Consider the following 19,825-nt stretch of genomic DNA (forward strand, 5'->3'; position numbering starts at 1 on the left):
GCGACATTGGCTTCAGCCCATGTTTGAGCTAGCAGCACCATCCGGTATATACCTTCATGTGCTGGCATACACCTCGTTTGCAATCTTCACAAGCAAGTACCCGCTGTCGCTCATCAAGTTCCCACCATGACGCGTGTCGGGTTCATGAGCCGCGACCATCCATGACACTTCCTTTGTACCTTCCAGGGATACATTAACATCGTCACTCGCTCTCCCGCTGAGCCGACGCAAGAAGCTTGCTTGTAGCATACAGTCACCGCGCCTTTGCAAGGTGGCACCGGCGTCGCCAGGCATCATTGGAAGCAGACTCACGCCAGCTTACGCCAAGGCCTAGGTGACATGTTGACTAAGGGAACGAATCAACTCACAGTGGAATGTGAGAATAGGTGAGCTGGTTGCGGTCATGTCGCTGCCAGAGTAGTCAGACTCCAGCATGCACGCCCTATAAGCAACATGTCAGTGTAGATTCATCCTTCCCCGCCTACAGTGAAGACCAGTCATTACATTTGTGTAAATACTCCAATCACGCTTTTTCGATCTCAGTTGCATAACAAAGCACGACAATGGACCAGTCGCGAAAGACATGCGTAACGTACGTGGCTGCCGACTGCGGCTCCATCATACCAGGGAAGTCCAGGGCGGCTGCGGCTTTCAAAACGGTCGACATCTACCGCAGACTGGTCGAAGCGGGCGTAAACGTTATTGACATCGACCCAAGTCAATTCCCCGACAGCGATGGCCCGGCCCCGGGACCGGACGTGCTCGACGCAGAGGTGACCTACAAGCCCAGCCCCTTCGTACCAGGCAATATCCGCAACAGGACGGGTAATCTGGAGCTCCTTCGCAGAGTGCGAAAGAAGGTGACCGTGAACTTCCAGGCGGAGCCCAGAGCATTCCAGCTAGTTCTTGGGGGCGAGTGCTGCATGCTGCCAGCCATTCTTTCCTCTGTCAAGCAAGAGTACCAAGACTCTACTATTGGTCTCATCTATATCGACGCAGACACTGATCTGCACTCACCTTTGGACGACGATTGGAAGGGCTACTTTGCAAGCATGGTGAGCAAACTTCAGACGCAAGAGGAACGTGAGCCAAACACTGACTTCGTACACTTCATCTGCAGACGATGACGCAGCTCATGGCGCGGCCCGGGGCAATTAGTGATGAGTCGGAAGGCACACGAGACCCTGTACTCGCTCGTGAGAAGCTCTGCGATAGTACCAACACAGTTTTCTTTGGCACAAACCTTCCCCACCCGGGGAACAAGCCGAAGCACCTAGCATATCTGAACGACGAGCACTTCAAAGTCATCTCGTCAGAAGCGGTGGCAAACCATCCGGAAGGACGTGCAAACGAAGCATTGGAGCACCTTGAGCAGAACAAGGTTGAGGCTATCTGGGTCCATCTTGATATTGACTCCATTGATCCAGGCGAATTCCCGCTGGCAAATGTCCCAAACTTTACAGGTGTGGCATTTCAGACGATGATGCAAGCCCTGACAGTACTCATGGCTAGCACCGATGTCGTTGGACTGTCCATCGCAGAGGTCAATCCAGATCATGATCCTGACCTGGCCATGACGACGATGCTAACCAAAGAGATCGTGAGTATGCTTGCGAGAAGGGAACTGGGTCACTCATTTTGAACGGTCTGGAAATGCGGCCTGAGCACACGAGACTTGGACGTAGGCTGGAAAAAAGCGGTCAGGACTATTCATCTTCATAGCAATTCTGCGATTATCATTTCTGGTATCGTCTATCGCTTGGGCTCGTACACAAAAGCGACCTCCTCGTACATCTCCTCATTAACTACCAACCTGATTCTACCCCTCTCTATGAAGCCCGCTTTCTGATAAAACGTCTGCGCAGCTTCAACGGTACTGTCCAAATACACAGGCACCCCTTCCTTCTCGCACAAGTCCATGCCCCAACGCAGTAGCAAGGTACCAATACCCATTCGAGAATAATCAGGTGATACAGCGAGCCACATAAGATCTAGACCTCCAGTTAGTCCGCATCTCGGGTCATGCAGAAGCACGTAACACCACCACCTACCATAATGCGGCGTATGCCCAATGACTTCCTCCACAGTCTTTCCAGCGGCCGCTAACCAAGGCTTCAACACATTCCAATCAGTGCCCTCCGGCAACTTCCAAGTTGGTAGTTTCCAGTCCTGCTCTTCGGCCTTGATCGGATGGCACCACACGGCATAGCCTACAGTCTTACCTTGCTCTTCCCTCACTTCAGCCTCGTCCGTGTGTTTGGCGACTAGGACTGTAATTTTGGGCTCCTTCATGTCAGCTAAGACTTTTTCTTCGACGCAGCCCTGAAGTGCTGCCCATATAGCAGGGGTGGGGTAGATGGCTCGCATGAGGGCGTTGGAGCTGAACGCTTGGACATGTAGGGCGGCGATGTCGACTGCATCTTTGGGCTGGGCTGGGGATATGGACACGGGCATTGTGGTTGATGTTTGGGCTCAAGAAACGATGCTTCTGGGTCAGGGTTTAGGGGGGCGATGCACAAGGTCGTAGCGTGCATATGTGAACGTGGTCAAGTTGGATTTGATGGCTGATGCTGGAGGGGTCACATGGTTTTTGTCAGCCTCGTGTGACGTATTTTGATGGATCTAGAAGCAAAACAATTAGAGCAAGCACAAACAAAATGCAGTGGTTTGGCCCAATCTTGCTGACAAAGTTTGCCCGGGCAGGGGAAGAGAGTCGTGTGTAGTCCGTGGTGCGCTAGCACACAGGTTTCTACCTTGCCCCTGCTCTGTTCTCATATCTGTGCGCATCGGGAAGGCCCGTTTGAGGATGGAAAAACAAATTGCATATTGGCTGACACGAACTGCCTGTTCAGCAGCGAGAATTTAAAGGTTTGATTGGAGGGATGTATGGCTACTCGACCACCAGAGCCCATTGCGAAGAGCTGTGAGATTTGTCTTCACCACCACCGCGCGCCAAAAATCTTGGGCGCAACCTTGTCCTTCTTGTGCTCGGAAATCAGATCAATCCTCTGATGACCCTTTACATCCACAGCAAGCGTCTCGTAGTCGTAGTCATTTTGACTTGGTCTCTTGGTCAAATGTACATGTACCACGCCCTGTCCCAACGGCCCCTCGACAAAGAATCTGAAGCGCAGATGCTCAGTGCCCCACTTGTCAGTCTCTTCGGTACTGCTGAGGTAGCGATTGCGCGCCCATCGCGACCAAGAGCCTTCACCAAAAGCTGCAATTTCGGCGCCTGGACCCAGTAGTTTTTGACATCGGGGGTCCTGACGTATAAGTGTTGTTGCGCGGTTGAAGTAGGCAGTCTTGGAGGAGGGACTGAAGACATCGGAGAAGAGGAAGTAGCCCACGCCGCCCTGGTAGAGTGGTTAGCCTTGCGCTTCCAAAAGTGGACTCGGTGAGGGGAAGCTGTACAGTTGCTACTATGCCCACCAGGACCACTACAAAGTTGAAGCTCTGCTGGGTGGTCCGCACTGCCTTCTCGCCCGGTGACAGATCAGACCATCGGACTTGGCCGGTGTCGCCGGTCAAAGAAATCGACTTTCTTTGCGGTTTTGGCGTCGGACTGGTCGTCGACGTATGCGTGGCTTGTGCATGGTGGGTGGTGGAGAAGGCGATGCGCCCGATATGCGCTCTGCGATTTGAGGCCCGGATGCGCGGTAAGACGAATGTTGGTCGAATGAGCGCGATGGCTTCGGTAGGCTTGTATACGGCGGCCATTGTGACTATGCGTGCGAGTGAAGAGTGACGTTGAAGGCATGCGATGTGATGCGATCCAAGGATGCGGAGCGGAGCTCGTGTGACGCCGGGCTTGAGGTCGCCGCAGCCGCGGCCCGGTTCCTGCATCGGTCCCTACTTTTGGTACGGACACCGCACGCTCTATCAACCTCCCGACCCAACATTCGCTCTTTGAGCACAAACCCACGCTATCTCCAGAGACGAGCGCACTGGTGAAAGTGCAGCCAAGCGAGCATGAGCGCAAATAAGAAGAGCAGCCTTACGGGCTATCTCCCAGATATCCTCATGGCAGCTGCAGCAGTACGTCTATATCCACCAACGCGCCACAGTCTCCCCACACCCACTGTGCCCCTCACTGCCTTGCCGACTACATGCTCATATCCCCGTAGCCACTAATAGCCTACTTCGTAATTCGCAACCTCCTCACACGCCTCGACCCGGAAGCTCAACAAAAAGAAGAGGCCCGCGCCAAAGCCTCAGCTGCCACACGTAAACTCGACGCCATCCTTACAAGCAAGCGGCGGAAAAGCTACGGCGAATACGACAGTGAAGATGAGGAAGACACAGAGTCGAGGCACAGACGGCCCAGGATACAGGATCTCAATCTGAATACCTACGAGCAGACGATTGCCATGGAGGTGGTTGCGCCCGAGGAGATTCCCGTGAGCTTCGAGGGTACGTCACAAATTCGTTCGGGCTTGAGCCATGGGCTGTAGAAACATGCGCATGAGTGCGCGCGAATTGGCCTACTGGAGGCCTGGGTCGCAATGCAACGCTGACACATTCCAGATATTGGCGGCCTCGACTCTATCATTGAGGAGCTCAAAGAATCCGTCATCTACCCTCTGACCATGCCCCACCTCTACTCGCACTCTTCCTCGCTCCTCAGCGCACCCAGCGGTGTCCTCCTCTATGGCCCTCCCGGCTGCGGAAAGACTATGCTCGCAAAAGCCCTCGCGCACGAATCCGGCGCCTGCTTCATCAACCTACACATCTCGACGTTAACGGAGAAATGGTACGGCGACAGCAACAAGCTCGTCAACGCCGTCTTCAGTCTGGCGAGGAAGCTACAGCCAAGTATCGTCTTCATCGACGAGATTGACGCAGTCTTGGGACAAAGAAGAAGCGGAGAACACGAGGCCAGCGGAATGGTGAAAGCTGAGTACGTCTCAATACCGTCCCACTCCACTTGCGACGAAAGTAGGACTGACAATACCTAGATTCATGACCCACTGGGACGGCCTCGCATCCAGCACCTCCTCGGGCACATCGACCCCCCAGCGAATATGCATCCTCGGCGCCACGAACCGCATCCAAGATATTGACGAAGCCATTCTCCGCCGCATGCCCAAGAAGTTCCCCGTCGCACTCCCTTCAGCCACACAGCGTCACAACATCTTCTCTCTGATCCTACGCGGCACCAAAATCGACCACCAGAACTTTGATCTAAACTACCTAGTCCGCGTCTCGGCTGGCATGAGCGGTTCGGACATCAAGGAGGCGTGTAGAGATGCGGCCATGGGGCCAGTGCGGGAGTACATCAGGAGAAAGAAGGCAGACGGCACGCTGAGGAGCAGTAAAGGGATGGCACAGGGCGACGTCCGTGGACTGAGGACAGAAGACTTCTTCGGTCGGGGAAAGGGGCTGCGCGAGATGGAGACGGTGGACGATACACGTGAGGAGATGAATGCGCGCGTAAGAAGTCGAGTTCACACCACTTCCGAAGAGTCCGAGGAAGCGAGCAGCAGCGACAGCACAGCTAGTGGTGAGGAGAGATTCCGCGACTCGGCATACCAGGGCGCGACCAACGAGGCTGTCGTACAGTAATGACAACGCTGCCATTGAATATCAGTATGGCCTTGTAAAATGTTTGTATATGTTGGAATATCACGAAGACAAGACAAACGTACATATGGGTGGCGTTTCTGTGGGCTAGGCATAGATTTAACGAAGGGACGTGATATAACGTCACATCATGCTACAATATATCAAATCACAACTTTGGATAACACATATTTGAAACATCTGTATCATTGTATCGTTTTCCGTTACCGTACCTACGCTACGTGGAGCAGCCACACATCCAAAGTCAAACTGCAGCTACAACGGATCCGCCAAGCAAAACAACGCTTGATGCAGACGCCTACTTCTCCTCCTCACTTTCCTCGCTCTCTTCCTCGTCTTCGTCTTCTTCCTCGTCATCTTCTTCAGCATCGGCTGCAATCTCCTCATCGGCATCATCCGCCTCTACTTCGTCTTCTTGGATCAAAAGGTCTTCCACCGTTCCGCCTTCTTTCTCCAACCGCAGGTACTCATCCCATTCGGGGAACATCTCTGCATCTCCCTCACCGTCCTGAGGCGGCGTGCCAAGGAGTCTAGCAACCTTGGTCTTGTTCTCCTTCTCCAGGGACTCCTTCCATTGCTTGACAAGTCCAGCGGTAGCGCTTGGCTTGTACGTTTGTGAGAAGAGAACAGCCTCGGCGAGGCGGTTGGTCTTGACGAGCAGGTCGATGCACGCCTGGACATCGCCGATTTGCCAGAGCGCAGAGAAGGCTACATTGTTTGCGGTAGCGTTCTCGGCCAGAGAAGCGAGTTCCCGGAGGCCAGCGGCATCCGAAGTTGCGCTGTAGAGGAGGAGAAGCGAACCAAGGTCCTTGGCCTTGACGAAGCATTCTTGCGCGAGCTTGACATCCCAGTTTGTAAGAGCAGCATCACCGACAGTCTTCCACTTATGCTCTGTGTCCTGCTCACGAGCAATTGTAACAGCCTGTTCCAGATCTCCAAGGGACAAAGCGAGATCGAATCGGTGTTCGGGATCGGTGGCAACCTTGAGCGCCATTTCCTTCTGGCCCTGACCTTCCAAGAATCGAGCAATCTTGTTATTCTGATCCTTGGGCACAGAGGGAAGGGTCTCCTCGGCGGCTTCAAAATCACCTCGGAGGATAAGTGTCTGGTACTCAACGACAGCCAGAGACAGCGCGAAGGAGACCACATTGACATCCTTATCAGCGACATAGATTCTGGAATCACGAGGTAGATATCCAAGGACGTAGTGAGGCGAGTCGAAGTGGGAAATGGTGTACGTTTGATCGCCGACAAGGTAGTTCAGGCGATTTGTGCTGTTTGTGTAGATGAAGCAATCTCCAACCCAGGTACCGGTACGAACGCTGTTTGTCATTAGCTTGTGGATTCGGTAATGGCTTCTTACAACGTACCTCTCGTTGATGTCGCACACAACTTCGAATGCAGACTCGGCACCGTCCTCGTCCACTTCACCGTTTTGCACGGCTTCCAGGTAGTTCTCCCTAGAGTAGCGAAGGACATAGAATGTGTCTTCCGTGGCAAGCGTCACGAGTTCCCCGCTCTCAGACCAGTAGACGCTCTTGGGCTCGACCTCTATCCGTCGAACCAAGGCGCCAGAGTCCCAGTCGAATAGGCCGATACCGCCTTGACCCTTCACTCCCAGAAGCACGCCACCACTCAAGCCGTCAGCCGAGAAGCCAACATTCAGTACACTCCGCTCCTTGAAGTTGCGGAAGATCTTGACGCTGGTAGAGGATTCCCGGATGGCGTAGTCCTTGTCGTGTTCTTTCGAGGCCCAGCAGAAGTCGAGAGCGCTGCCGAAAGCTTGGTTACGAAGAGCAAGCGCAGTGTAGATGATGTATTCACCATCACCACAAACTGCTACGAAACGTCCGTTGGGCGAGTGCAGCAATGACTGTGGGTACAGCTCGGTTGAACCAAGATCCTTACTAGGGAGCGAGAGTCTCTCTGCATCCTTGAGCTGGTCGCTGCCTTTGATCACCGAAGTGAGAATGTCGTTGTTCTTCGCCCAGAGTAACTTTCCGCTACCGTCCATGCTGACAGCTGGCTCTTCACGTCCCATGGTGATGACAACAGCTCCGTCGTCGAATCCCAGTGCCACGCCATTTCTTCCCTTTTGGTACGATACACACCATGCGCGCTCCAACCCATAGTTCAAGGATTGTTCCAACCGGTAGGTCGACGAGTGCCAGATTTTGATTGTGCCGTCTTCCGATCCAGAGATGATGACGGGGAGCTCGGGGTGGTATACGGCGAAACTGACGTTGGAAGTATGGCCTTCGAGTGTCGCAATCAGCGCTTTTGTTGTGTAGTCCCAAACCTTGACTGTCCGATCATCGGAGGTTGTAAGGAGATATGGCTTGTCCGACTGGGGGTAGTAGTCGATGAAGTTGACACCCTTGGTCTCGTGCGCCTCGAGCGTAAAGTTGGGAGTAGAGCTGCCGAGGGACCATATCTTGACGGTACGGTCGAGACACGCGGAGGCGAATGTGTTGGGGTCTTTGGGATTTATCGCGATGCCCATAACGTAGTGTTGGTGGCCAGCGAACTCTTGTACGCCTGCTATCTGTCAGCATATGCCATGTCTTTTGGTATGACCACTCCACATACACTTCCACGACTTGTCCCAGTCCCAAAGCTTTATAGTCATGTCATCCTAAAGCCACATCAGCTTCGCTTCTGCGTTGTTCAGATTTGTTACCCACACTGGCGGTAAGGACGAAAGGTTGTGTTGGGTGGACAGCGATTGCGCGGATGTAATCGGGGTGTGCCTCGAAAGATGTGACCTTCTCGGAGGTGTTGTAGTTGTAGACGCGCAACTGGAAGTCATCGGAACCTGAATGTGCATGTCAACTTCTTTTCCAATAGTTTCGGTTTGCTTGGGCTTTACCAGCGACTATCCAGTTCTTCCTCGCAATGAAGCGACCAGCGCGTACGGGTACGTCGGTAAGCTCGAAGGTTTTGACAATCGATTGTGATATATACGACCAGATGTGGACGTGTCCTGCCTCTGTCAGCACTTTGCCTGTGGCGGGAGGACCAGCGGTGCATACCGCTGTATAACGTCGTAAGGATCCATGGCTCGGTCGGGTGAAAGTCTTTGGGGATGTTTAGCGGCGAGCATGTCTAGCAGAGCTGCTGTTCTTACCAATGCCTGTAACATGTTAGTGTACGTCTTGATAAGTGTCCATTGAGGCTACTCACCTTTGACACGCTCCGACCGCGCGAAAAGCTGCCTCTATATTCATAGCCGGGTTAGAATTGCTCTTTGCTACTCACGTATGCAGCGGCGCATTGTCGCGTACCTTGACGTCGAGACGCATTGTTATAGCTCAACTGTGTATTGCGGAGGGGTGGATTATGGGAACGTGGCTTTAGTAGCCAGTCCACAGGTGCGCAGGCAGTCGCGGAGAGAGGCAAGGAAACGTGAACGGGTATCGATGGTATGGAAGTCCAGAGAGGGAGAAAGCCAGTCACGGGATTCGCTGGGGTGTTACTGCTTGGTGTCCTCCGCAATGTGTTCGATGTTCGGCGGAGCTGCGCCAAGACAGCGACAGGGTTCACGCAGCTATTTCCCACTGCGGCAGGTTCGAAAAACCGTCGATAGCAGACGAAATGCGCAACATTACCGCCTCCGCTAGCTGCACGGGGCTGTAGATCCTACGCCGTGTCCTCCACAAGGGAATTACGTTGAACACATCATCTCATCTATGCACGATGCGAGCAGTCTTTGGACATTGTGGCTGCTCATGTGGGACCCTGTGGCTTTGCGCCTGCGTACCTCAAATCACGCAAGTGCATTTATTATGCTCAACAAGTAAGTGAATTCTTCTTCAATTCCGACCCTACAACTATGTACTCGGAACGACAGCCTCCCCACAAGTAGCCTCTGCGCGCTGCCGCTCATGCATGTACAACGCATAACGAATATATCGACAGCAACCCCAAACCCTCCACCCATGGCATGAAATGGCCATTTCATATATCAACAAAATGACGAGAGGAAAAAACGGTCTAGCTTGACCAAGCGTAGACTGGTATCTTAGAAGTGAAATACAGTGAAAGGAGAATATATGTTAAAGTATAGAGTGTAAGTTTATGTTGGGTTAAGCGAACGTGTCCGAACGGTAGTGATGAGAGATTTGCTTCGCGGCTGGATCCTGAACACCAGCTTGGATGAGGTCGGTGCGACAACTTGTTGTTGATATGGGACAAAGCCGGTCGCTGGGGCGGAGGTGTATTGGTAGGCACGAGGCGAAGCCATCCACATCCGGTCTGTGGTACAACGGCGCAGACTTTGTGGGGGAGGGAAAGGGCAGTGATGCTTTAGTTCCAGCCAAGAGAGTTCTCAGCCATGACCGGAGCCGAGATCTGCTGTGTTCGGACACTGCGACCCTGAGTGGTACTGCTGCCTTGGCTGCCGCGACTACCAGGCGTCATTCGACCATTCCGAGCGCCATGCATCCAAGCAGCAGCGCCACCTGGAATTGAACCGTAGGTCATGCGGCTGGTGCTGGGGACAGAGCTCGAGCGCTGGTGGGCCATGCGCTTGTTCCTGTATCGGCGAGCAACAAAGAACATGGCTGCACCGTAGGCGATAGCACCGACAATGGCACTGCTAGCGACGATGGCGCTAGTCTTGTTGACAGTGCGGCTGGCGCCGATGTCGCCTCCCATAGCACCGCCATCGCCGGAACCACCTGTGGACTCAGCACCTGGTTCGGCAGCCGCATTGGCAGGGCTGTTGTCACCCGGAAGCTTGCCTGCGGGGAGAGGGCAGGCGGTGTTGATCAAGGTCGTGAGGTCGTTCACTGTGGAGTTCTTGTTATGCCAGAAAGCATCGGCGGGGTTGCGGAGCTGCGCTGCGAGCTTCGTCTGCAGATCCTGCGGAATGGTGAACAAGGCAAGAGTGGTGATGAAACCCTGGTACTCCATGGTGTTAAGAGGCTTCAGACCAAAGTTCTTGACCTCGGAGGTTGAGATGTTCAAACCGTCTGCGATAGCAATTGGCAGGTAGTGGAAAATTTGCTGCCCACCATCGTTTGCAGACACGAACGGGTAGTTGAGCGGCCACTTGAAACACACTTGGCCCATGAAGCTGTTGTCCGGCCTCTCAGGAGGGACTCCTCCAGGCGGCGCAATCATCTGTGGTAGACTCGAGGGGATGCTGCTGACGGTGGGGCTGGGGGTTGGCATAGTCGAAGCCTCAACGATGATGCTAGTACCAACAATGAGCGAAGTTGCGCTATCGGTAGCGGTTGGCGTAAGGGAAAAGACCGGCGGTGCCTTGCTAGTGGTGGTCGGCAGGGCTGGAATAGTGATTGAAGCAGAGCCCTTCGTGGATGTAGGCTTGGGCGTCTCTGAAGTGGGTGGTGGGGTGGACACAACGACGGATGACGGAGCAACAGAGCCGGTGCTGAAGAACGAAGTGGGAGCATCGCTGAGGGTGGCGTTACCAGCACTTGAAGGGTTCAGAGTAGTGGCGGCAGTCGAAGAAGCTGACGAAGGTCCTTCTGAAGCCGGGACAGTGAGAGATTGGCTACCCGACGAAGTTGGAACCGGTGATGCAGATGTGCCGATAGAACCTGTACCAGAAGGAGTGATACCCAAGCTTGCGGAGCCTGAGGGCAGGGCAGTTCCTGAAGATGCTGAAGGTGTGATGCTTGCAGTCTCGGAGGCTGTAGGCCCAACGCTAGAGGAGAGAGCCTCAGAGGCAGGCACGCCAGACGAAGACACAGCTTCAGAGGTAGGGGTAGGCACAGCGCCGGATGGCAAGAGTCCTGAAGAAGGAAGGACGCCAGACGATGGTAGGATACCTGACGAGATTGGCAGGCCAGACGACGGGAGAACTCCGGAAGACAGCAAGCTTGAGGGCAAGACAGTCGGGATGATAATAGGACCAGTGCCGGTGGGCAGGGCCGAGTTCAGATCAGACAGGATGCTTGATATAGCACTGGGCACCACTGAGACAGGGAGATCCGAGACAGCTGAAGACAACAGCGAGGAGAGTGCCGGAGGAAGAATGCCGGACGCGCTAGCAGAGGCTACTGAGGTGGGTGCAGTAGATGCAACGCCGCTACCGGTAGGCAGGACACCAGATATGACCGAAGATACAAGTCCCGGTAGGTCGAGGATCGGTGAGCTGGTAGCTACGGTTTCCGAAGTAGGAATGGCTCCAGAGCTCAAGAGAGAAGTCGGTGTCGCAGTCGAAGCAGCGGAATCACCAGTGCCCAAAGCCGTAGTGATGCCGATGACAATGCCGGATGATGGCAAGAGGGGTGCGCCAGTTGAAGCAACCTGAGAGGTGGCTGTCGGGACTTCTGATGGGAGGAGCGAAGACAACAGTCCACCGACTAGGCCACCGGATGAGGTTGGCTGCACAACAGTCTCAGGAATACCTCCTGTGGTGCCAACCTCGGAAGTGGCGGCAGGTGGCAGAATCGACGACAGTAGCCCGCCAAGAAGGTCCCCAGACGAAGTGGGCTGAACGATGGTCTCAGGAATGCCTCCAGTCGAGCCAACTTCAGAAGTAGGCACGGGTGGAAGGATTGACGATAAGATACCACCAAGAAGGCCACCGGAAGAGGTAGGCTGAACGATGGTCTCAGGAATGCCTCCAGTCGAGCCAACTTCAGAAGTAGGCACGGGTGGAAGGATTGACGACAAGATACCACCAAGAAGGCCACCGGAAGAGGTAGGCTGAACAATTGTCTCAGGAATACCACCAGTGGAGCCGACCTCAGAAGTAGGGGTGGGTCCGAGTAGCGTTGAAAGCAGACCACCAACCAAGCCGCCGGATGAGGTAGGCTGCACAATCGACTCAGGAACACCACCTGTGGATCCAGGGACGATGAAAGGTCCCTGAAAGCTGGATGCGGCAGGAGAGCTTGGTGCAGAAGAAACAAGAGACGCAGTGGGTGTCACGATAGTCTCTGGGATGCCTCCAGTGGAGCCGACAGCTTGCTGAGATGACTGGGGAGCAGTCGATGAGACTACCTGGGTAGGTTGGACAACAGATGTGGGTACACCGCCAGTAGATCCAATGATTGGGTTGAGAAGCGTTGAGAGAAGTCCACCAACGAGACCAGCAGAAGTCGTTGTTGCAGTAGGTGTGTCAACGGCTGACGACGATGGCTGCACAATAACATCCGGTAGTCCACCTGTCGAGGCAGGGGTGTTCTCAACACCAGGAGGCGTCGAGGTTGGCTGTGCGATAGCTGAAGTGGGCTGCACGATGGTCTCGGGAATGCTACCGGTAGAAGGCGCTGGCTTGCTGTCGACAGCGGAGGATGACGGTTGTACAATCACGTCAGGCAGTCCTCCGGTTGGGGCGGCCGCTGAGCTCTGAGCGATCGAAGAAGCTGGGGTGTCTTCAACGGCGGTCGAAGAGGCCGCAGCTGAGCTTTGGACAGTGGAAGTTGGTGGAACGATGATCTCAGGTAGGAGGCCAGTGGAGCCGAGGATAGGACCGAGAATAGGGCTGTCAGCCTTGGTAGAAGAAGATGCGGCGCTGCTTTGGGCGGTTGATGTAGGCTGCACAATAGTCTCGGGGAGACCACTGGTAGTGCCAATCTCGGCCGTTGGAGAAACAGCGGTTGTGGGCTGAGGTTCGGTGATAGGCTCGGATGTGGTGGTCTCAACAGGCTTCTCGCTTTGCGCTGCTTCGGAAGTGGACGTAGGAGCAGCTGTAGACGATGGCTCAGTGACTGATTCCTGAATTTGGCTTGATGAGCTAACGATGGGGCTCGACGATTCGACTGCAGAGCTCGATGCCGCAGGTGGTGGCGGTGAAAAGACACTGCTTTCTGAGAGAGGTGCGGTAGAGGAGCTCTCTGCCAAAGCGGAGGACAAGGTGCCAGTGGTGTCTACGTCGCTGGTGCTGACAAGCACATCTGAGGATGAGGCAAGAGCCGATGAATCGGAACTACCGCGGAACAGCGATTCAATGAAGGACGGGAAGTCCATCTGGCGGGACGAGAGTTGCTCAGTAGTGCTGCTGGACGAGTAGCTGGTTGATGGCTCTGGGGTAGCCGCAGGGGTCGTCGCATTGGTAACGATTTGTCGCTTTACGTGCCTAGCGAAGTAGTATCGGGGACGGCCTTGGGTTTGTTGTGGTCCCGGTGCAGGCATGGCCTCTGCTGTCGTAAGGAGCGGGCCAGAGCCAGAGAGACTGGCCAGAACCAGGGCGGCTGCCCATACTGTCGTTGAGCGAGGCATTGTTACGATTATGATGCCTTGTTATGTAGAATTAGATATCTCGAGAGTCTCGAAGGCAATGTACGTGGAAGCCTGCTGTTATTAGCCATGGCGTTTACAGTGTCAGTAGCACAACATACTGTCAGGGCTATGGTAAACGAGTGTACTTGACGAATGTCAATGATGGTAAAGAATGGACCTGTCGCATGTTAGTCTCCATGGAGAAAGCGCGTCGCTGAGCTGGGTGACTCACTAGACTGTCGATGCAGCTAGGAATAGATGGTTGCACAGGCGAAGCGATTACTGCGTCGTCGCGATGTTCTCGGGTTGGTCGCGGGACTATGCTGTCATGTTTGACACTGACAGGTACCGGAGAATAGTCGTCGCGTGGGTCTAGAAGCACGCGGTACCGAACCAGGGCCGATCAGAGACTGGTACGCACGTGGATGACAGCGAGCGGGCAGGCAGGCGACAAAGAATCGTAGGAGTGGTCGAGGCACTCTAAGCACGATTCGCAGCGATTGCGTTTTCTTTGTTCCTGAGCAGCGGGTGGCCGTGCGTGTCGTAAGTGGTCAGCGGGGCTGGAACGCGTTTTCGTGGACGGTGCGGTGCTAAAACGAGCGGCGACGACGTTGATAGGCAACGGTCAGATTACTAGTAATTGCGGCGACGGAGCGGAATTGCTTTTGAAGGAGTGGTCGTGATTCGGAGAATCGTGCAAGGGAGCGTGAGGCCTGGGCGACGTGGAGAGCGGTGCTTGACGGTCGGAGGAGAGAGCCACGGGGAGCCACGGGCGGGAGATGCGCAGAGTCGATATATGAATGCGCCCGTTTGGGGGTTGTCGGCGGGTGGTGGAGAAGAGGTCGGCTTGGGGCGTGGGCGACGGGTAGTGAAGAAGAAGAAGAGACAGGGCGCCGGTCAGCAGCAGCAGCAGTCGCCCAGGTGTCCAGGCCAAAACGGCGGCAGGCAGGGGCGAGGGGCGGAAGAGGGAAAGCGCCGTGGGCTGCGAGTCGCCAACGTGTGCTCCCTGCAGGAGAACCAACTGCCCACCACTAGTGCCAGTGTCCAGGACGGGGAAAGCCAGGGTTTCGCGCGGCGGGCCTCTGCATTCGATAGTCGCAAAATAGAACGGCGCTTGCTGCAGAGGGAAGTAGTTCGCTATTGACGTCGCGGGTGGATACGATGGGAAGGTTATGTGACAGGAGACAGCAAGACTTCAGAGGCTGCGACGACGAAAAGGCGAAGCGGACATTGTGTCTCCATCAGCAGCAGATTGCGCATGCCGCCACGGTGCGCCTGTGGATTAATTTGCATCTGGCCGCGAGGCCCTGGTCGTGCAGACGGCTGTGAGCTCAAACCGCACTAGCCAAGGGTAATATACATATACCCCGGCTGTGCTACCGTATAGCCCAAGACATGGAGTATCCCTTGCCTACGACACGGCGACTGAACCCTCAATTTCGAGGAATTTGGAGGCGGCCGCCTGCGCAATGTTGATGTCCATCTCCAGCGCCTTGCTCCCCACCGTTCGATGCGCACGCTGCTGAGGAAGGAACGGCCATCAGGCGGCCAATAAGAGAAGGCGCAGCCCTTGCCCTTGCCCTTGCCGAGCCCTTCATTTCGGCATGACACGGGTCCCGCTCGCATGCGAATGATGATGATCGCTCACCACGCCGCCTCATGCTGCACCCAACCCCGTGGACATGCTTTGATTGTTCGCTCAGAAGCAATATCGCGGCACCTTCCTGGGCCCTGCCTGCACACTGTGATTCCAACGTCTCTACCGGCTGACTGTAGGAAACTGCAGGGCTGCGTATCGCCTGCAGCCACCCAATTCCTTCGCTGAGCAAGCCATTTTGCCGGTCTGTGTCCACAGTCATTCCGAAGTGCGACCAACTACTACCGTACCACGCTATCGTTTTTTGACAGCCATGTGCGCTTTGCCTGCATCGTCCAGGACTGTCCTCTCGACGACTCGCCAAAGTTCGTCCTAGGGCAGACGGCTGGTTTCGACTTCTGCTCGCCGCCTCCACGCCTGCGCCCCAGCGAACGACATGAACTTTACAGCGCCCTAGGTTCGAGGTAGCCCCTGTCTGTGGCTAGCCTTCACTTGGACTGCAGCCTCGACATCGGCTGCTGGTACCGGTACTTTCTGACTGGACTGTCCTTCATCTCTCAAGTCAGCATGGCCATGACTGACGCCATTCCATCAGCGCCTCAGATGCGCATTCCGTGCTCTAACGTTTCATCTCTCTCCCTCGGTCTACGACTACGAACGCCTGCTACAGCTATATTTGGTTGTCTGTCGACGTTCTACAAACATTCCACCTGGCGGGTGCCGAGGCTCGCCTTGTCATCGGGTACTGTGACTCGTTTCAAGCTCCTGCGTAGCACTGTACGAGGAAGGTGCGAATCCAACCCACAGGTCTGAGCCGATCCAATGGTCCAGCCAATGCACCGCGGCATCGGGCTGTCTCCTCGTTTCCTGGGATTCCCCTTTCTGTCGCTTGGCTTTACCATTTGGTCGAGGCCAACATACCCGTAATTCAAAGCACCGCAAGGAGACTTCCGCCGCCACGGTTAAACATGGCGATTGAAGCTGATCTTTTAGACCTGAACAGCATGCACGCGCCTTGCTGTGCTGAGTGACATTCCAATACCTTGTCCGTATGCTGAGTCCCGAGACCACCTTTGCCGGCATGCGCTTGAACGTTTCGAAACCATTCCTGCCGACTAGAAGAAGAACATTGCTTAACGATCTGAACATATAGCCCCAGGCCCCGCCTCTGCAATGGGCACGGTTGCGATCGTCATTTTCATGCTATATTTCTGGTCCCACAGTATACTCTATGCAGGCTTCAACTGCTCGGAGTACACAAGGCTGAGGCTGAGGCTGCATTTCACCTTATGCCCGACTTCCACTGTTGTTTCCTGTCAGATCCACATGCCGCAGCCTCTCGCAGGGTCGTTGTTTATGGATCTTGTCTCCCGAAACGCGTTCTGTGTCGCTTCCACGAGGATCGGTGGGGCATGACGGCACGCATGAACCTAGAATCTCTATCTCCACTTTGGTGGCCAAGCACTCTTGTAACCTGGGCATTACCGGCTTCCAGAAGCCTCCCATCAGACTTGTGTATATGGTTTGCACCGCTATACGACATGTGTCACCGTCTGGTGTTTGTGGAGTGCCACTGGGGATAGAGACAGCACGTAAACCTTGACATCGTGTTGAGGCATACAAACAGTACATGTTACGTGTACAACGAGGAAAGATGTCTCATGACGTGGCAATCGTTGCAAGTTACCGAAGATCTACGAGAAGAGTTTGCTCGCCTTCTGCGAGCCCTTCACCAACAACTGCTGCATTAACACTCGTCATAGTCCGTCCATTCGCTGCTCTTCCCAACATGCAGAGTACCCACAGCCAGACCCAGCAAGCCAGCATCCTCAGGACGACGACGCGTCCTTCTTCGCCACAACACACAGCGTCATAGTCCCACTGTAGCCATCCCCAGTCACTACACTCGACGCCCCTTCCTGAGTGAATATGCCCGCAGACATGGAGTCGCGGCTTCACACGCCAAAGTTCCCGCTGAAGATGAGCACAGCCCTGCAAGTAAGATGGGTTCGCGGATGACGAGTCGAGGTGGCCTTTGGCAGGGCCATGCGTGACGAGTATGTCCGTCGCCTCCGGGACAGTGTTTGACCATATGTCTTTTGCTGGGTATTGGAACGCCCAGTTGCCGTATTTCGGCGTCATGGGACTTCCATAGACCTTGACGTCCCTGTCCCGAACGCTGAGCACCCTCAGCTCGTTCTCGAGGTATACTACACTTCTCCATCTCAGATCTCGCAGTCTGCGTTCATCATTCTCTCGGCTTGCAAGTCGTGGGTTGCGGCGAAAGAAAGACTGATCGAGGAGCAAATCGTGGTTCCCCGCTATCACAACCTTGTGTTGGTGTGGCAGACTGTTCAACCAGTCAAGCTGTAACTGCAGCTCTTCAAATTTGCCGTTGACTGTCAGATCGCCGGCGTGAATCAAGACGTCGCCGTTCGGTACACGCGGCTGCTCGTTGTGCGTATCGGAGACGCAGACGATCCTAACAGGGATCGTGGAAGCGGACTTCGATGTTGTGGACGCGGGCTGTGATATTGTCGAAAGCGGTCGGTGAGCATATAACCACTGTGCGATGAAGAGTATTGGGTCCTGTTGCATACGCTGCCATGCTGATGGCAGCGCGGGCGCGAACATGTTGGACTTGCCAAACGTAGACCTTGTATATGTGGTTGTCATGTTGTGATGTAATGTGTAGTTCAAGTCGCTACGGAAGTTCGTTCGTGTAAGCAGCTAGACGCATTTTCTGTGCAGCAACAGAATGGATAAAGCCATATGTGATGGTCGTGGTTATGTCGAATTGGGGATGGAGATTTCATGATTGACAAAGATCTTTGGTACCAGCATCCATGGATTGGTTCAGCAAAACATGACAAACGAGAAAATCCGCACCAGAACCATCCGAATTAATGTTCCCACTTCTCCGCCATCGGCAGTATAGCCACAGCAGTCGCATAGTCTCCATCATGGCTGATACTAATCTCGCACAGCTGCCCATCGATCTCGCTCATATCGATCAGTCCAATTTTGCCGTCAGGCTTCACCCAGGTTGGCTCGAAATCCTCGTAGACCATATCTAAGACCAAGCCCTGGGGCCGAAGCGATTGGTGCTTACTGCGATCGACCGCGGTAACAGGGAGAATCATGATATGCTTGAACCCTCTTTGAACAATGTCGAGGTGTTGAATTGCTTTGCGGCAAGCTTCTTTCGCTGCGAACCTTGTATCACGTGAGCTTGTAGTCGAGAGATTAAGCTGATGTGAATACTCACCTGCCAGCGAGAAATTTGGAAATTACATCTGCCTTCTCCAATACAGATTCTTCGGGCCCAAAGCGATTCCAGAAATACTGGCGCTCGTGCTCGGTGAACACTCGCTTCAGGTAGTGACGCAGAGGACGCAGAGGCTCGTCTTCGCTACCAGTACGGGGCGTGATGATGGATCGTACTCTTGGGACATTGCAGATATCGGTGCCCACGCGGAAGGGGAACGGAAAGGGTCGCAGTGGCATGGGAAGTTCGATGGCAGCTGTCCGGATTGGGGAGTGTGTGTACGCCAAGATGGGCTTGGCAGTCAACACAATGTTGTCACGTAGAAAAGCGCAAAAAGTAGGGCTTCAGCCAGAGAGACCTACTACCCTCCATGCGCAAAAAGATCGACGTTGGCCAGATTCGAACTGACGCTCCCGAAGGAACAAGATTTCTAGTCTTGCGCGATAACCACTCCGCCACAACGCCCCCGTTTTTGCTGCTATTGCTGCTTCGGTGAAAGACAGCGGACTCAGACATAATATATACCAATTATTCATAGCTCGGACTATGCGTTGATGTAGTGGGGTGGCACCCAGAAGCCTGGTGCCTCCACACCTCCACCCAGACACTCGTAATCCCGAACGACCCCACCCACTTACCGTCTTCGCAGACTGAGAGCTCAATCTTGGTCGATCAAAGTCATCATAGTTGACGTTGGCATCGTCATGGGCGGCAAAAGGGCCGATGTCAAAAAGTTTCGATTGCTCGCCTGATCCCGCGAAGAGCCGCAACGTTGCGTTTCGGACATGAAGATGAGGCGGGAACAGAGAAACTCCCCGCAGCCACCGGATTCCGACGACCAATAATCCTCATACCGCCACGCGTTCCATAGCTTTGATTCGCTTGCGCACCCATTACTACCCGACACGGAGTACGGTCAACGGCGAGGAGTCTGCTACACGTCAGTCTTGGTACTCGATGAAAACGGCCCAAACCCAATTCAATGATTGTGTAGGTAAGGGGTCCTGGTGCGTGCGAGACCTAATCTGGGATCATGGTGGTTGTGCATGGCTGTATGCTTCAAGCTACGGTTGGCTCGCCTTTGTGGAAGTCCGGCCTTGGAACAAAGAGCTAGGGTGCCAGGGCTGATGTGCATGCGGCCATATTCTGGTGAGACGATGCTGACGGGCTGTGGTGTTATG

General features: G+C 54.5%; 8 protein-coding genes and 1 non-coding gene across 9 annotated transcripts; 2 read left to right on the forward strand and 7 right to left on the reverse strand.

The window, feature by feature from the left end:
• Positions 1–563: 563 nt before the first annotated feature.
• Positions 564–1,642, forward strand: J4E79_004871 (uncharacterized protein; the record flags this gene model as incomplete). The annotated part of the gene is made up of 2 exons (XM_049353753.1): positions 564–1,055; positions 1,121–1,642. 2 exons carry the CDS (start codon positions 564–566, stop codon positions 1,640–1,642), a joined length of 1,014 nt encoding a protein of 337 aa, XP_049212201.1.
• A 110-nt stretch (positions 1,643–1,752) lies between these two features.
• Positions 1,753–2,454, reverse strand: J4E79_004872 (uncharacterized protein; the record flags this gene model as incomplete). The annotated part of the gene is made up of 1 exon (XM_049353754.1): positions 1,753–2,454. One exon carries the CDS (start codon positions 2,452–2,454, stop codon positions 1,753–1,755), a length of 702 nt encoding a protein of 233 aa, XP_049212202.1.
• Positions 2,455–2,936: 482 nt separating this feature from the next.
• On the reverse strand, positions 2,937–3,720 carry J4E79_004873 (uncharacterized protein; the record flags this gene model as incomplete). Its single annotated transcript, XM_049353755.1, has 2 exons — positions 2,937–3,356; positions 3,415–3,720. The coding sequence occupies 2 exons, from the start codon at positions 3,718–3,720 to the stop codon at positions 2,937–2,939; spliced, it is 726 nt and encodes a 241-aa protein (XP_049212203.1).
• Positions 3,721–3,972: 252 nt separating this feature from the next.
• Positions 3,973–5,565, forward strand: J4E79_004874 (uncharacterized protein; the record flags this gene model as incomplete). The annotated part of the gene is made up of 4 exons (XM_049353756.1): positions 3,973–4,038; positions 4,128–4,413; positions 4,528–4,900; positions 4,959–5,565. 4 exons carry the CDS (start codon positions 3,973–3,975, stop codon positions 5,563–5,565), a joined length of 1,332 nt encoding a protein of 443 aa, XP_049212204.1.
• A 316-nt stretch (positions 5,566–5,881) lies between these two features.
• J4E79_004875 (uncharacterized protein) lies at positions 5,882–8,885 on the reverse strand (the record flags this gene model as incomplete). Its single annotated transcript, XM_049353757.1, has 7 exons — positions 5,882–6,905; positions 6,954–8,121; positions 8,173–8,218; positions 8,268–8,398; positions 8,453–8,572; positions 8,767–8,800; positions 8,868–8,885. The coding sequence occupies 7 exons, from the start codon at positions 8,883–8,885 to the stop codon at positions 5,882–5,884; spliced, it is 2,541 nt and encodes an 846-aa protein (XP_049212205.1).
• A 1,003-nt stretch (positions 8,886–9,888) lies between these two features.
• J4E79_004876 (uncharacterized protein) lies at positions 9,889–13,779 on the reverse strand (the record flags this gene model as incomplete). Its single annotated transcript, XM_049353758.1, has 1 exon — positions 9,889–13,779. One exon carries the CDS (start codon positions 13,777–13,779, stop codon positions 9,889–9,891), a length of 3,891 nt encoding a protein of 1,296 aa, XP_049212206.1.
• Positions 13,780–17,331: 3,552 nt separating this feature from the next.
• Positions 17,332–18,010, reverse strand: J4E79_004877 (uncharacterized protein; the record flags this gene model as incomplete). Its single annotated transcript, XM_049353759.1, has 2 exons — positions 17,332–17,368; positions 17,397–18,010. The coding sequence occupies 2 exons, from the start codon at positions 18,008–18,010 to the stop codon at positions 17,332–17,334; spliced, it is 651 nt and encodes a 216-aa protein (XP_049212207.1).
• A 269-nt stretch (positions 18,011–18,279) lies between these two features.
• Positions 18,280–18,883, reverse strand: J4E79_004878 (uncharacterized protein; the record flags this gene model as incomplete). The annotated part of the gene is made up of 2 exons (XM_049353760.1): positions 18,280–18,592; positions 18,645–18,883. 2 exons carry the CDS (start codon positions 18,881–18,883, stop codon positions 18,280–18,282), a joined length of 552 nt encoding a protein of 183 aa, XP_049212208.1.
• Positions 18,884–19,028: 145 nt separating this feature from the next.
• On the reverse strand, positions 19,029–19,109 carry J4E79_004879. The gene has a single exon. It is a non-coding gene; the product is annotated as a tRNA-Ser (tRNA).
• Positions 19,110–19,825: the final 716 nt, after the last annotated feature.

This window comes from Alternaria viburni, assembly GCF_023758015.1.
Source record: "Alternaria viburni strain BMP 2772 chromosome Unknown scaffold_8, whole genome shotgun sequence".
Taxonomy (NCBI): Eukaryota; Fungi; Ascomycota; class Dothideomycetes; order Pleosporales; family Pleosporaceae; genus Alternaria; species Alternaria viburni.